The sequence below is a fragment of the Arachis ipaensis genome, chromosome B2 (genome assembly GCF_059453495.1).
Source record: "Arachis ipaensis isolate K30076 ecotype BB chromosome B2, ASM5945349v1, whole genome shotgun sequence".
Classification (NCBI taxonomy): Eukaryota; Viridiplantae; Streptophyta; class Magnoliopsida; order Fabales; family Fabaceae; genus Arachis; species Arachis ipaensis.
In genome coordinates this window covers 116,358,150-116,372,408 of record NC_142437.1, presented here as the reverse complement: position 1 = coordinate 116,372,408, position 14,259 = coordinate 116,358,150, and the positions used below count along the sequence as shown (strand labels likewise).

Here is a 14,259-nt window from a genome sequence, read left to right as displayed (position 1 = left end):
GCACCGCGGTGGATCTCAGCAGCATCCCCACTTTAGCTTGTTGGTTGTTCTGAATCTTCGTTTCTGCCATCTCAGGTAACCCATTCTCTAATTGGTGCCCTTGATGGTTTGTAGGACCTGAGACCCCTTTTATTTATTTATGAATCTGCTGATTGTGCTGAAGAATTGCGAATCCAGCTTCTGTTCTGATTGTGTTCCTGATTTGATTAGGAGGATCAAATATCCACTGTCTCTTGATTTCATTCCCTGCTGCCATTGCTGCCAGTTGGTGAGCTACATTATTGCCTTCCCTTGGAGTCCAGGTAGCTCCCACGTCCGGAGCCTCGTCCAGCAGCTGGAGAATGTCTCTGATGATAGCATCCGCTTCTGCTATGGGCATTCTAGCCTTGATGGCTTGAACCAAAGGTAGACAGTCAGTTTCAATTATGCAATTGTCCATTTGTAAATTCCTAATCAGAATAAGTGCCTCTCTATATGCTTGAGCCTCTGCCGCTATTGCTGAAGTTGTGATGAACCTTGATGTTGTTCCAGTAATGATCTTTCCCTGCCAATCTCTGACGACGACTGCCGCAGCTGCGGTGCCAGATTCCTTATGGAAAGCCGCGTCAGTATTTGCCTTCAACTTGTTTTGTGGCGAGGGCCTCCAGGTAATCATCTTCTTTTCACCACTCCTATCTGCTCTTGATATGTTGTCTGTGCTGCGACTCCTTGTTGTATTGTGATATTCAGTTGCTAGCTGCTCTGCGTTGATAATTACCTGTTTTGGATTGATTCTTATTTGCTGGTAAATGTGTTGATTCCTTGCCTTTCATATGCACCAACAAACACTTTCCAAATTACACAATATTCTGTCATGTTCCTTCCCTGTCCCTCTCTTTATCTTCCAAACTGTATCCATCATCCATTTTTCAAAAGATGAAACATTATTGGCTGTAGGCGCAATTTGAAGGCTAGAACCGAACCAAACTGCCCTAGTCCACGGACACAATAGTAATGCATGTTCAACTGTTTCGTTCTCAGCCTGACATATGCTGCATGATGGTTTAACTGCGCATCTACGCTGATACAAATTGACGTTCACTGGCAATATTCTATGAACTGCTTTCCAAAAGAACATCTTTACCTTTTGTGGCACTGGTAATCTCCAAATAGTTTCCCACACCTCCCTAAAATTCTAACTTGTTGAGGCTTTGCTTAGTTTTATCTCCTCCTTTGTATCTTTCTCCGCCTTTGCAGAATAGTATCCAGATTCACTGAATATTGTCCATCCAATCTATCCGGCCATACAAAATGATCCTTCTTGTTAATCAAACTGATGGGTGTTCTTTTAATTAATTCAGTTATGTTCTCCGGAAATAACTCCTGAATTCTGTTCGCGTCCCAACCCTCACCCTCTTTTATCAACTCGCTGACCCTTCTGGGTTGCCCTTCGCCATGTCTCCCCAGCTTGTCCATTTCCATCACCCAATTGTCTTTTCAAATGTCAATCTCTGTTCCACTCCCTACGCTCCATCTACCTCTCCTTCTAAGGAAGTCTCTTCCTTCCAACAAGCTCTTCCATATCCATGACGCGTTCCTTTCTTCTTTAGCATCCCACAGGCTACAATTTGGATAATAAATGTTCTTTAGTGTCCTAGCCCAAATTGCATCCTCCTCCTTTAGTAATCTCCATGCTTGTTTCGCCAAGTGCGCAATGTTTTGGCATTCTACATTCTTAAACCCCAATCCTCCATTTAATTTACACTTTGTCAAATTTGACCACCCTTTCCAATGAATGGACCTTTCCTTTCCATTATTTGTCCACCAGAACCTCGCAATTGTTGCTTCAATGCTTTTGCAAAAAGACTTGGAGAATTTGATGACATTCATAGTGTAGGTTGGAATCGCTTGTATTACCGCCTTTATCAAAACCTCCTTTCCTGCTTGATTTAATAGTTTCTCTTTCCATCCTTGCATCTTATCTAGTATCTTCTCCTTTATCCATTCCAAGGCTTTATTTTTGGATCTGTCCCATCTCGCTGGTAACCCTAGGTATCTCCCAGGATCCTCCCACGATGCCATTCGGTGATCTCCTCTATATTAACCCTCCTTTGAATAGATACTTGATTACCAAATATCAGTCCAGACTTCTCAGTGTTGATTCTCTGGCCTGATGCTTCGGTATATTTATTTAGAATCTGAATGAGTTGATAAATTTCTTCTTCCTGCGCACCTGCAAAAATTATACAGTCATCAGCAAATAACAAATGAGTAATAACCGGTGCAGATGGCGCAAGTTTAATTCCAGAAATAAGCTTATCACTCATCGCCTTTTCCATGAGAACAGTGAAGCTTTCGGTCGCCAAGATAAATAAGTAGGGTGATAGAGGATCTCCCTACCTGAGACCTCTCTGTGGGAAGATCTTGGTTGACAGGTTTTCATTTATTTTAAATCTGTAAGTAGCACTTTTCACGTAGCTCATCACCAACCTCACCCACTCACTACTGAAACCGAACTCTTCCATGACCCTTTGCAAGAAGCTCCATTCCAGTCTATCGTAGGCCTTATTCATATCTAATTTTATGGCTAGATCTTGACTTCCCAAGCTTCCTTTCCTATTTAGCTTATGAAAAGCTTCATGCACAATAACTATATTATCTTGTATGAGTCTTCCTTTAACAAAAGTGCTCTGGACTGGGGAAATGATGAGATCAAGCACTTTTCTTAGTCTCCCCACCAAGACTCTTGTTACGATCTTATATACAAAGTTACAACAGCTAATAGGTCTGAGCTGGTTGAGGCTTTCCGGCCGACTTACTTTGGGTATTAAAACAACCGTTGTTTCCCCTAGGTCCTCAGGTATAACTGACAAACCCCAATTTGACGGTTTGTTTTGCCTTGAATTTAGAACATTTTGATAACCTTTGTCACATTTAGCCTAAGAATTAGCATGGTTTTGTTATCTCTTCCATGATTGTGCTTAAGTGTAAAAACATGCTTTTTAAGCCTTGTCTTGGTGAATTCTAGTTTCTGTTTGATTCCATACGATGCCTTGATGTGTTTGCTAGTAACCTCAGGTTGAAACTAGGCATGGATCAAAGGAAGCAAGGAAGGAAGCATACAAGTGGAGAGAAGCATAAAAAAGTCAAAGAAGCAAAGTCAGCCATGCACGCGCACGCGCACAAGGCGCTCGCGCGCACATTGCAGAACCGACCAGGGACGCGCACGCGTACCATGCGCGCACGCGCCGATGAAGGCACATGACCTCATTAATGCAACACGTGCCTGGCGATTTTGAGAGGTTTTCTGAACCCATTTTGGCGCCAAATTGCTAAAGGAAAGGAATAAAAGGATGAAGGATTAAGGGAGGAGGAGGAGGACTTAGGATCATTGATCACTTTAGAAGTTAGTTACCATTAGTTTAGTTGGAGCTTTGTAATTAGTTTCTAGAGAGAGAAGCTCTCTCTTCTCTCTAGGATTAGGATTAGGTTTAGGTTAATCTCTCTTCTTAGATCTAGGTTTAAACTCATGCTTTGATTCACTTTTCATTTACCAATTCTTAATCTCCTCCTCTTCCTCTTTCTAGATGTGTACTTTGATAATTGTAATTCTTCATTTTGTTTTGGATATATTGTTGTTCCTTGGTTTTCTTTTAATAATGCAATTTGAGGTAATTCATGATAATTGTGATTTCCTTGATTGTTGTTGTTAATTCTTTACATTCAATTGTAGTTAGAATTCATTCTTGTTGTGATTGACTATACTTTTCTTTTGTGCCTTCCAAGTGTTTGATGAAATGCTTGGTTGGATTTTAGTGTAGATTTTGATCCTCTTGGCTTAGGTAGAGTAATTAGTGACACTTGAGTTATCTAATTCCTTTGTTGATTGATAATTGGAGAGATTGCTAATTGGTTTGGAGTACACTAAAGCTAGTCTTTCCTTGGGAGTTGGCTAGGACTTGTGGCTCAAGTCAATTCATCCACTTGACTTTCCTTTAATTAGTAAGGGTTAACTAAGTGGTAGCAATGAACAATTCTCATCACAATTGAGAAGGATAACTAGGATAGGATTTCTAGTTCTCACACCTTGCCAAGAGCCTTTTATAGTTGTTAGTTTATTTTCATTGCCATTTACTTTTCATGCTCCTTATCCAAAACCCCAAAATAACTCATAACCAATAACAAGACACTTCATTGTAAGTCCTAGGGAGAACGACCCGAGGTTTAAATACTTCGGTTTATAAATTTTAGGGGTTTGTTACTTGTGACAAACAATCTTTTGTATGAAAGGATTAGTGATTGGTTTAGAAACTATACTTTACAACGAGATTTCATTAGTGAAATTCTAAACCGTCAAAAATCCAATTCGTCAATAACACCGTCTTCAAAAATTTGCTTCACTAGTGCACAAATATCTTTGCTCAAAATATCCCAGTGTTGTTGAAAGAATAACCCGTTTAAACCATCTGGCCCTGGAGCCTTTAACCCCCCATACTAAACGCAACCTCCTTTATTTCCTCCTCATTAATGTTAGCCATGAGCTCCTCATTCATCTCTCTAGTGACTCTCCTTGAAATGTCTTTTACACACTCTTCCATGTTTCTCTCCCCTTCCGAAGCAAACAATTCGGTATAATGCCTTTCTACTAGCCTTATTATGTTTGCTTCCCCTTGTATCCACCGACCCGTTCCATCTTTCACTCTATCTATTATGTTCCTGATTCTTCTTTGGATGGTCGATGCATGAAAAAATGTTGTGTTCTTATCACCCCACTTTAGCCATTTTAGCCTTGATCTGAGACCCCAATATTTTTCCTCTTGTTTCCAAAGTTCTAATATTTGGATCTTCAATTCTTTCTCTCTTCCTTGGTCTCTTTCCATCAAATCAGCTTCTTGGATATTATGTAACTCTATTTTCATTCTTTCTATTTCTTTGTCTGCTCTGTTAAATTTTTGTCTACTCCATTCTATTAGCTCCCTTTTGCATCTGTTTCTTTTCCTTATGAATTGATTCCAGCAATTCCTGTTTCGCTCATCCTGTTGCCAACTATTCCTGATCACCTCTTTGCATTCCTCATGATCTGCCCAAAAAGCCTCAAAGTTGAACTCTTTTTTTATCTGTCCTCGCGGCTGAGTTTCTAAAATAAGTGCACAATGGTCCGAACTTATAGCTGGAGCAGCCTTAAGAATAACATTCTGGTACATCTGCAGCCATTTCCAATTCACTAACACCCTATCTAGTCTTTCCTTAGTAACAAAATTATTTCTAGAATTACTAAACCAAGTGTATCTACTTTCTTGAAGGTCAACATCCATTAAGCCATTATCATCAACAAATTTTCTAAAAGTTTCTAAACAGTTTTTTGGTTGAGGATGGACACCTACCTTCTCATCTTGACTTAAAATATCATTGAAGTCACCCATGTAAGCTTGGGGTTCCTCCTTTTTCATGTTACTTACCATTAGCTCTTACCATAACTTCCTCCGCTTATGAAAAACTGGATTCCCGTACACAAAAATACCCTGCCATTTCAAATCATTATTGAAGTTAATATTGGCTTTAATATAATTGTCACACCACTCGTAAATATTAATACTAATATTAGATATCCAAAGCAGACATAGACCGCCGGACAAGCTCCGGGGTTCTACACAAAACATATTGTCAAAATACAACTTCCTTCTTATCCTATTCATTTTTTCTTTACTGGCCCTAATTTCCATTAAAAACACTATAAGCGACTTTACTTTTTTACATAGGTTATATAATTCAGAGACTGTCGGGGCAGCTGCTATTCCCCGACAATTCCATCTAATTATACTCATGGCTGAGGTTGGGGCATGTTAAGGCCCGCCTCCTCAGCCATTTGTCCTCCCTTAAAGAGTTCAGAATCATGCATTGCTAACTGATGCTCTCCTACATTCAGAACAGCTCTGTTGTTCTTCAATTTCTTGATTTCCTTGTCATCATGCTCCTCCTTCCATTCCTTATGTGTTAGTAGTGGCACCTGTATGAACTCCCGCTTCCTCTTTAAATTTAGCTTCATTTCCATCTTTTTGGCTAGTTGAGTTTCCCAATTTGCATGTGCCTCCTTTCCTACCTCTTGATCTTCATCACTTGCTAGCTCCACATAGTAAAAACTCTCACCCTGGAACATATGCTACCCCCCACTTCATTGTCTTCCTTCTGCGTTTCTTCAATTGGCTTCTTTAGTATGTCTCCCTCCATTTCACACTTTGACAAGGTTTGTATTTTCTTCCCCTGTACTCTGCCATCCTGCGCTTGTATATCTTTGTTTTTTGCCAGCATAAGCCTTTTTAATTCTTAGCCTATGGTCTCTTTTCCTCCTTCCTTTTCCAGGCCCAATGTCCACTCAACAGTTCTTTAGCTATTCACCTCCCCCTCCTCAATTGTATAATATTGTTTTAGCCCAATTCCCATCTCCATCCTTGCTTGAACAGGATTTACCGCCTCTTTGGCCCCAATCTCCTTTGTTGGGCCCATCCCCCTTGACCCTTGTATCTCTATAATTTGTTTTCCTTTTTGGGCCTTATTTCTATTAGCCCATTCATTTTTCCTTTCCCTTATCTCCTCAATGAGATTTTTCAATTTGTAGGCAGCTCCTAAGTCTGGCTCCGTATCCCTAATTCCCTGAAAATCAGGGATTTTTTGTACTTTCTCTACCTGCTCCTCTGGTTCAGCCATCTCTTCCTCTCTTCCAGTTTGGTTTTCCCAGACACTTTTCTCCCTGATTTTCTGCTGCTGTGCCCGCTCATCCCTTATCCTGCTCTCCTCAGAGTTTTGCTTCTCTTCACTCTCCCTATCCATGTTTCGTTGCTCACGCGCCCCCTCCTCACCATCCTCACTCCATCCTTGTTGTCTTGAGCTGCCTCCTCCCACGGTTGAAATTGGTCTGCCTTGACCCACACCTAGACCTGGTGAATACTTTCTTTTGGTGGTGTCCCAGCATGCCATGGCTATTGGGTACTTGCATGTCTTCTTCTCATACCCTAGTATTCCACAATTGAAGTAGTAACTTTCCGGCAACCTCTCGTACCTGAAGAAGACCCACAACGGTGGTAACTCCTCTCTGTCTAACCAGAACCCTGTAGGTAGGGCCTTGGTGATGTCGATGCTAATCCTGATCCTCAGATATGGTCTCCTCAGCACTCCATCCATCTTTGGATCCTCAACCTCAGCCAACACTCCCAGCATTTCTCCAATGAGTATACCTGTCTCTTTATCCATGAAATCGTGTGGGATGCCATGTACTTGGATCCAAAACTCCATGAAGTCATGATCTACTTCGTACACTAATTCGTCCTCCCTCCATAATCTAAGGTTGACCATATTTCCTCTGACATTCCATGGCCCATTCTACATGATCTGCAGCCCTCTCCTTCTATCTTTAAAGCTGAACAACATTTTCTTCGAACCTATATCAGTGACTGCTACACCTTGTGGATTTCCCCACATTCCTAGAAGAGCGTTTTTGCATGTTTTAAAACTTATTTCCTTGTCACTTATTATCTTACCCACCACATTTAAGCACTCTTTCTTATATCCCAGCTCTCCAGGCTTGTTGAGCTTGATTACTTTTCCTTCAATGCTGCTCATAATGTGTTCTGCTCAATATATTTGTTGTATTTTGCAGATTTTTTTGAGGTTTGAGAAAGGACAGAATAAGAAGATATTTGTGGATATTGGTACTGGATGTAAAGACTCCCTATTGGAGAAGAACCTGTAGTTTTTAGATGACTCTCCTATTGAGAGAAGAAGAGCTTCCTAGCAGAGCAATTACCACGAATAAAATAGTTTCAACTTGAACTTAAATCCGTCCATAGGTTTTTGACAGCCTTACCATTTTTCACCAGTAGCCATAATTAAAGTTAGAGAAATTCAATATCCTTTGGGATTCAAAAAATTAATAAAATAAAATTAGATAAAAAAAATAAAAAATAAAAACATGGCATGATCAGGAGTAAAGACCAAAACTATGAAAAAACAAGAGTAAAGGCCGAAAGGAAAAACCAGCCAGAGCAAAAAGAATAATTCTTCAAGATGGAAAGGGGAAAAAATGAAGAAAGTAATTTATTGTTTCTTATATATATATATATATAATTAACTATGATAATGAGAAGAAGACGAAATTTGAATACAAAAGCTCCAGGTTTAAAGAAGAAAGGAATTGTGAAATTGTAGATTTAATTACCTTTTCAATAAATACATTAAACTTGGGAATATTTGTGCACTTCTTACAATTTTCATTCAGGAATACTGATAGTAATATCCTATAAGCAAACACATTATTACAAAAAACTATCCTAGTGTATTCAGCGGGAAATTTTTTAACTTGTAAAAAATATATCCCAAATTCCCAATCACCTTATAAAATTTTGTAATTTCTTTTTTGTTATATGTAGAAATTAAACTTATACTTCTATTTTTGGGTCAGAACTCAGAAATATCTTGTACACTTGAGTTCATTAATTTTCATATAATTAGAAGTAAAAATATCTAAGCAGCCATTGATGCTGACAACGATAACAACATCACTCTCTTCCCTCAAAACAGAGATAACCTTATCAAAGCCATTATGGCATTATCCAAATTGGAACCCCAAAGAGACACACATATGCTTGAAACAACACTGCCATTGCTAAACCTCCATTCATGAACCAACAACGGAAACCAACTTCAAAGTTTTCATTTTCCATATACAAAGTTTTCCAACTCAAATCCAACAAAAACAGAACAGAACAAAAGGAAAGTATCTTCAAATTCTGAGTTCATTGATGCTTGTGTGTGCTTCTTCTTCTTCTTCTTGTCCTTCACATCAACCATGGTCCTCTTCCATTCCCACACTCAACTTGCTCCCAAAATGCACAACCTCACAACACGTGAAACAACTTCATGCACGAATCACAACAACGGGTCTCATAAGAAACACTTCTTTCACCACAAAGCTGGTTCTCACATTCATCTCTTCACCTCACGCGCCACTCGTGGAGTTTGCACGTTATGTGTTCTTCAAGCACCATGCAACACAGGACCAACATGGCGATGACTCTTTTCTCTGGAACGCTGTTATAAGGTCTTATTCCCATGGTGGGCGTGACCCAAGGGGTGCTTTGGTTGTGCTCTGTTTCATGCATGACAATGGGGTCAATTTGGACAAGTACTCGTTTTCACTTGCTCTCAAGGCTTGTTCCCAAGTAGGTTTGTTGAAGGAAGCAATGCAAGTTTATGGGTTGTTGTCAAAAACGTATCTTTGTTCTGATGTGTTCTTGCAAAATTGCTTGGTTGGATTGTTTGTGAAGTGTGGCTGTGTTGAGCTTGCGCGCCAAGTGTTTGATAGAATGTCTGAACGAGACGCTGTTTCTTATAACTCCATGATTGATGGGTATGTGAAGTGTGGGGCGGTTGAAAAGGCACGTGAGTTGTTTGATGGAATGCTATTAGATGAGAGGAACCTGATTACTTGGAATTCAATGATTGGAGGATATGTAAGGTGCGGGGATGGGTTGGATATTGCTTGGAGTATGTTTGATGAAATGCCTGAGAAAGACTTGGTTTCATGGAACACTATGATTGGTGGGTGCGTGAAGCATGCGAAAATGGAGGATGCTCAAGCATTGTTTGATGAGATGCCTGAGAGAGATTCCGTCAGTTGGGTTACTATGATCGATGGTTATGCGAAATCGGGTAATGTTGCTGCTGCAAGGAGCTTGTTTGATGAGATGCCAAGTAAAGGTGTTATTTCTTGTAACTCCATGATGGCTGGCTATGTTCAGAACGGTTATTGCATTGAGGCTTTGAAGCTGTTTCATGATATGAGAAGGGCAACAAACATGTTACCTGATGATACCACTTTGTTAATTGTTCTTACAGCAATTGCACAGTCAGGGCAAGTTGAATTTGGAACTGCAATACACCGATATATAATAGACAATGGGCACTCTCTAATTGGTAAACTCGGGGTTGCGCTGATTGACATGTACTCAAAGTGTGGCAGCATAGAGGAAGCTATCTCAGTATTTGAGAACATTGAAAGAAAATGCGTAGATCATTGGAATGCTTTGATTGGTGGGTTAGCGATACATGGAATGGGCGAAATGGCATTCGAGTTTTTCATGGAGATGGAAAGGCTTTCTATTACACCCGACAGTATCACATTCATCGGATTGTTGAGTGCTTGTGGACATGCTGGCATGTTGAAGGAAGGACTAATATGTTTTGAGCTTATGCAGAAAGTGTATAATCTTGAACCTAGAGTGCAACATTATGGATGTATAGTTGACATGTTTAGCCGTGCAGGGAAAGTTGAACAAGCGAAGCAATTCATTGAGATGATGCCAATTGAACCAAATGATGTAATTTGGAAGACTTTGATCAGTGCTTGTCAAAATCATCAGAATTTCTCAATAGGTGAGCCTGTAGCTAAGCAATTGGTTCAGCTAAGTTCATGTACTCCAAGTTATGTGCTTTTATCTAATATTTATGCAAGTTTGGGCATGTGGGAAAATGTTAAAAGGGTTAGGACAGAGATGAAAGAAAAGAATTTGATAAAGGTTCCTGGTTGTAGTTGGATTGAACTAGAGGGATGTGTTCACCAGTTTTCTGTACATGATAGGACACACCATCAGGTTAGTGAGATTTATTCATTGTTAAGTAGTATGTAAGTTTCTAATTTGGAGCTAGTTCAATTTGGATATTGTATGTATGCCTTAGAGATTGACTTGTTGATAACACAAGATTAAGGGGTAAAATACTCATATACATAATAAAAGGACAAATCTGGTATTAGTCCAAGTACAATAATTGGGAAACAATTTAAAGAATCATGCTTATTGTGTTTTCATTCACATGTTGGAGTGTACTTCAGTGGTCTTAATATTCCCTTTTAAGAGCTTAGCGAGTCAATGGCTATCTAATATGTGCTTGAGTGGATTCAGCTACATAGTGGTTTTAAATCAGTTCATCGTCACAAAACAGTAAAACACTTAGAGGTAGTATATTTTAAAATGGATTTTCTTTCAATAATTCTATGTCTACAGTGCATACATTAAAAAATAAAATAAAATTATAGATGTAAAAATTAAGCAATAAAATTATATATAATGTCGATTAAAGTTGGGGCAATTGTCAAAAACATAATGGTACGACCCTTTCTATCAATTTAACAATCGTGTTTTGATGGGTGATTCCGTAAATTTTCTATAAGTGCTCTAGAGTCTAAAGTGTTTGTACTAATGGCTATGACGTTGGTGAGAAAATTAGTGCTGGATACTTGGATTTACCTAATTTTTTAAGTTAAAAAAAATTATCACAAAATTTTCAAAGATTTATTTGTACTTTTCTTTTTTATTAGAAATCTATACATCCATCGCAAATTTTTTATGACCTACTTATTCTATTACTAAAAAATTATATTCAAATGCACTAGCCAATATGCAAGAAATTACACACGAACTGAACACCAAAGCTAGTTCAGTAATTCTACAAGGCTACAACTACAACCAGTATAAAGTATAAACTACGCAGTTTACATGGAAAGCTATAAATCTTGGCGGAGATTTACATATAGTTTGTTTTCATACGAAATTGATAGAATAATTTAATAAATTTAATTAAATTATGAATTTTTGCAATAATTTTTTTTTGGCTTTTAGCCTAAAACTAAAACAAGAGGGAAGCCAATTAAAACATGGGCTTACTAAATATAATTTGAGGCTAATAGACAGTAACAAAGCCCATATTTAGAAGCCCGTGAATGGCCCAATAATAACCCAGCCGGGAATGCTCTGGTAGGGATGATAACGGGTAAGATACGGGATACTTTTCTGCTCTCCGTTTCTATCCTCAAATTTGTTTTTCAATTCTCATCTTTCGATTTATGCCGTGTGAAAATATTGTCTCCTATCTCTATTTCTTGTGAGCTTTCATTTTCTATTGATCTCATTTCTTATCTTTTTATATTGACTAGTGTAGAAATTGCGCTTCGCGCGAGTCATGTACATAATCTACTTTATTATATTTATAAATTATTTACTTACAAAAAGAGAGATTTTTAATTTTAATATTGGATTTATAATAGTATTTTTTAATAATATGTATATTTTGTCTGTTTTTTTCATACAGAAATCACAAATCGAAAAGTTCGATCTGTAAATTTTAATTTTTTAAAATGTTTAAAATGCAAAACCTATCTTTGAATTTGTGATTTTTAGAAAACTTATCCTCTGATTTGTGAATTTTAATTTTTTTTTTAATTTTTAAATCAACAAATCGGAGGTAACTATCTCCATATTAAATTAAAATACATCACTTTTCTATAACTGAGAATAATACAACAATAATTTTCATATAAAAAAAATTAGCCACAAAAAGATTATTACATATTTGTGAGAAAAATTAATTTACTTGGTATATAGATATATTAAGTAATATTCAATTTGATTACTTAATAATTTTTTTTAGTAACTTCTAATTTAAGATAGATAATACATACTTAATTGATAATTTTTAAAGGAAAGAGCATATATTTTAACAAATATTATTATTTAAATTTAAATTATCTTTTTTTACAAAGTAATTACCTAAAATGCTTCACAACTTTCATATAAAAAAATTTACAAATTTAATAAATATCAATATTTATATATAGAAGTATATTAATTAAAATCGCAAAATAGCAATAAAAATTTTTTAAAAAATTTAAGATAATTTCTTACTACACGCTATTTAATCTTTTCAAAATATAGAATGCATTGAGTGATTTTTTGTATAATATTCATAAGAGGTTAAAAATTATAAATACCCTTTTTATAACAAAAAATCATGAAATTTGATATCCTACACTAAATTTATGTTATTTCACAAACTACTATAACCAATCCATTTTATATGTATAAAATATTAATATTGATATTTGATACAAAATGAATGAGGCCTCAAATAAAAAAAAAAGGCTTAAAATCATTATAATTGTATTTCATTGGTTGACCATATAAAGATAATCAAGGTATATCACCACTTCTACTTTCCTAACAAAAAAAATTAACCTAAAATCTGATACGTTTGTCTATTAATTGTTTTAGTCATTTTAAATTCTAAAAATTTATTATTCATGCAAACGTTTTTTATTAAATCAAAATGTCAACATTTTTAATTATTATAGCAAAAAAATATTCTAAAATTTAAAACACTATAAATCATCAAATTATTTTCACATATAAAACACCCAATTGATTTTTCTTTAAAAAACTCATTTGCCTATAAATTAGTAATAAAATATATAATTGACTTTCTCTAACAATAATTGAAGTATTTTACATAACATACTGAAAATACCAATAAAAAAAATATAATGATCAAAATTAAATTCTCATGTTCTCCACATTTAAAATGACACCAAAACAGAGAATTTATTCATTCAATAAAACCATGGCCTTCACATTCAACATGATTTATCAGCATCTCAACAGAAGTTACATGACTTGTTGTTTAACTGAAATCAATTGAAAATGAAGTTATGAAAATAATCTTGACTTTTGGTCTGTAAATACGTGGGTTCATGGAAACAAAAAGTCAAAGAGTTATCCTCAACCTTCTATTACTTTTATAGGTCCAATAACAAATACAAAACTATAACCTGTCTTTGCTGTGACCTACAAATGCATATTTATCAACCAAACCTAAGCATAACATATATATCCTAAATTTCTAAGTTACCATTTCGTAGTTCATGCTTTTAGGCTAAAATTACTTTAATTGGAATTATTCAACTTTAAAGTAGTACAATAAAATAATAAAACTCAAAACACTTTAAAAGTAATAACAACAAAGAGCACAGAACGTACCCAAAAAAACCAAAAGTAAAATAAATACACACTTCTATAAAGTAAGATAAGCAAAAAGTATTTATCTAAGACCCTTCATTAACAGTATGAGAAACATAGGAGATTATCCTACATGCTAAGAGACTACTTGCTTTTCTATCATTAAAGAAGCAAGTTTTTATTTCTTAGAATTGGTCCTCTTACTTATTTGTTAGAATTTTTGTCTTTACTGCTGCTGCTAAAAAGACATAATATTAATATATAGAGATTTATATAAGTAAAAAAAAAATTGATGTCAAAAACCCTTACAAAATGAGTATATTTATGTCTAAAATCCCATATTTAGTCAAATAGATATAACACATTTCTAAGATGAACTATGAAATGCATTTTAAGGTTGAAAATACCACAAATTTTTTTAATCTCATGTCAAGTGTAT

At 36.1% G+C, this 14,259-nt stretch overlaps 2 protein-coding genes across 2 annotated transcripts; one reads left to right on the top strand and one right to left on the bottom strand.

Annotated features, from left to right (window-relative positions):
• Window positions 1-4,460: 4,460 nt before the first annotated feature.
• On the bottom strand, window positions 4,461-5,441 carry LOC148575334 (uncharacterized). Its single transcript, XM_088506176.1, has one exon. It carries the CDS (start codon window positions 5,439-5,441, stop codon window positions 4,461-4,463), a length of 981 nt encoding a protein of 326 aa, XP_088362302.1.
• A 3,004-nt stretch (window positions 5,442-8,445) lies between these two features.
• CRR4 (Pentatricopeptide repeat (PPR) superfamily protein) lies at window positions 8,446-10,844 on the top strand. The gene has a single exon (XM_016328700.3). The coding sequence runs from the start codon at window positions 8,775-8,777 to the stop codon at window positions 10,659-10,661; it is 1,887 nt and encodes a 628-aa protein (XP_016184186.1). The 5' UTR covers window positions 8,446-8,774; the 3' UTR covers window positions 10,662-10,844.
• The last annotated feature ends 3,415 nt before the right edge of the window (window positions 10,845-14,259 follow it).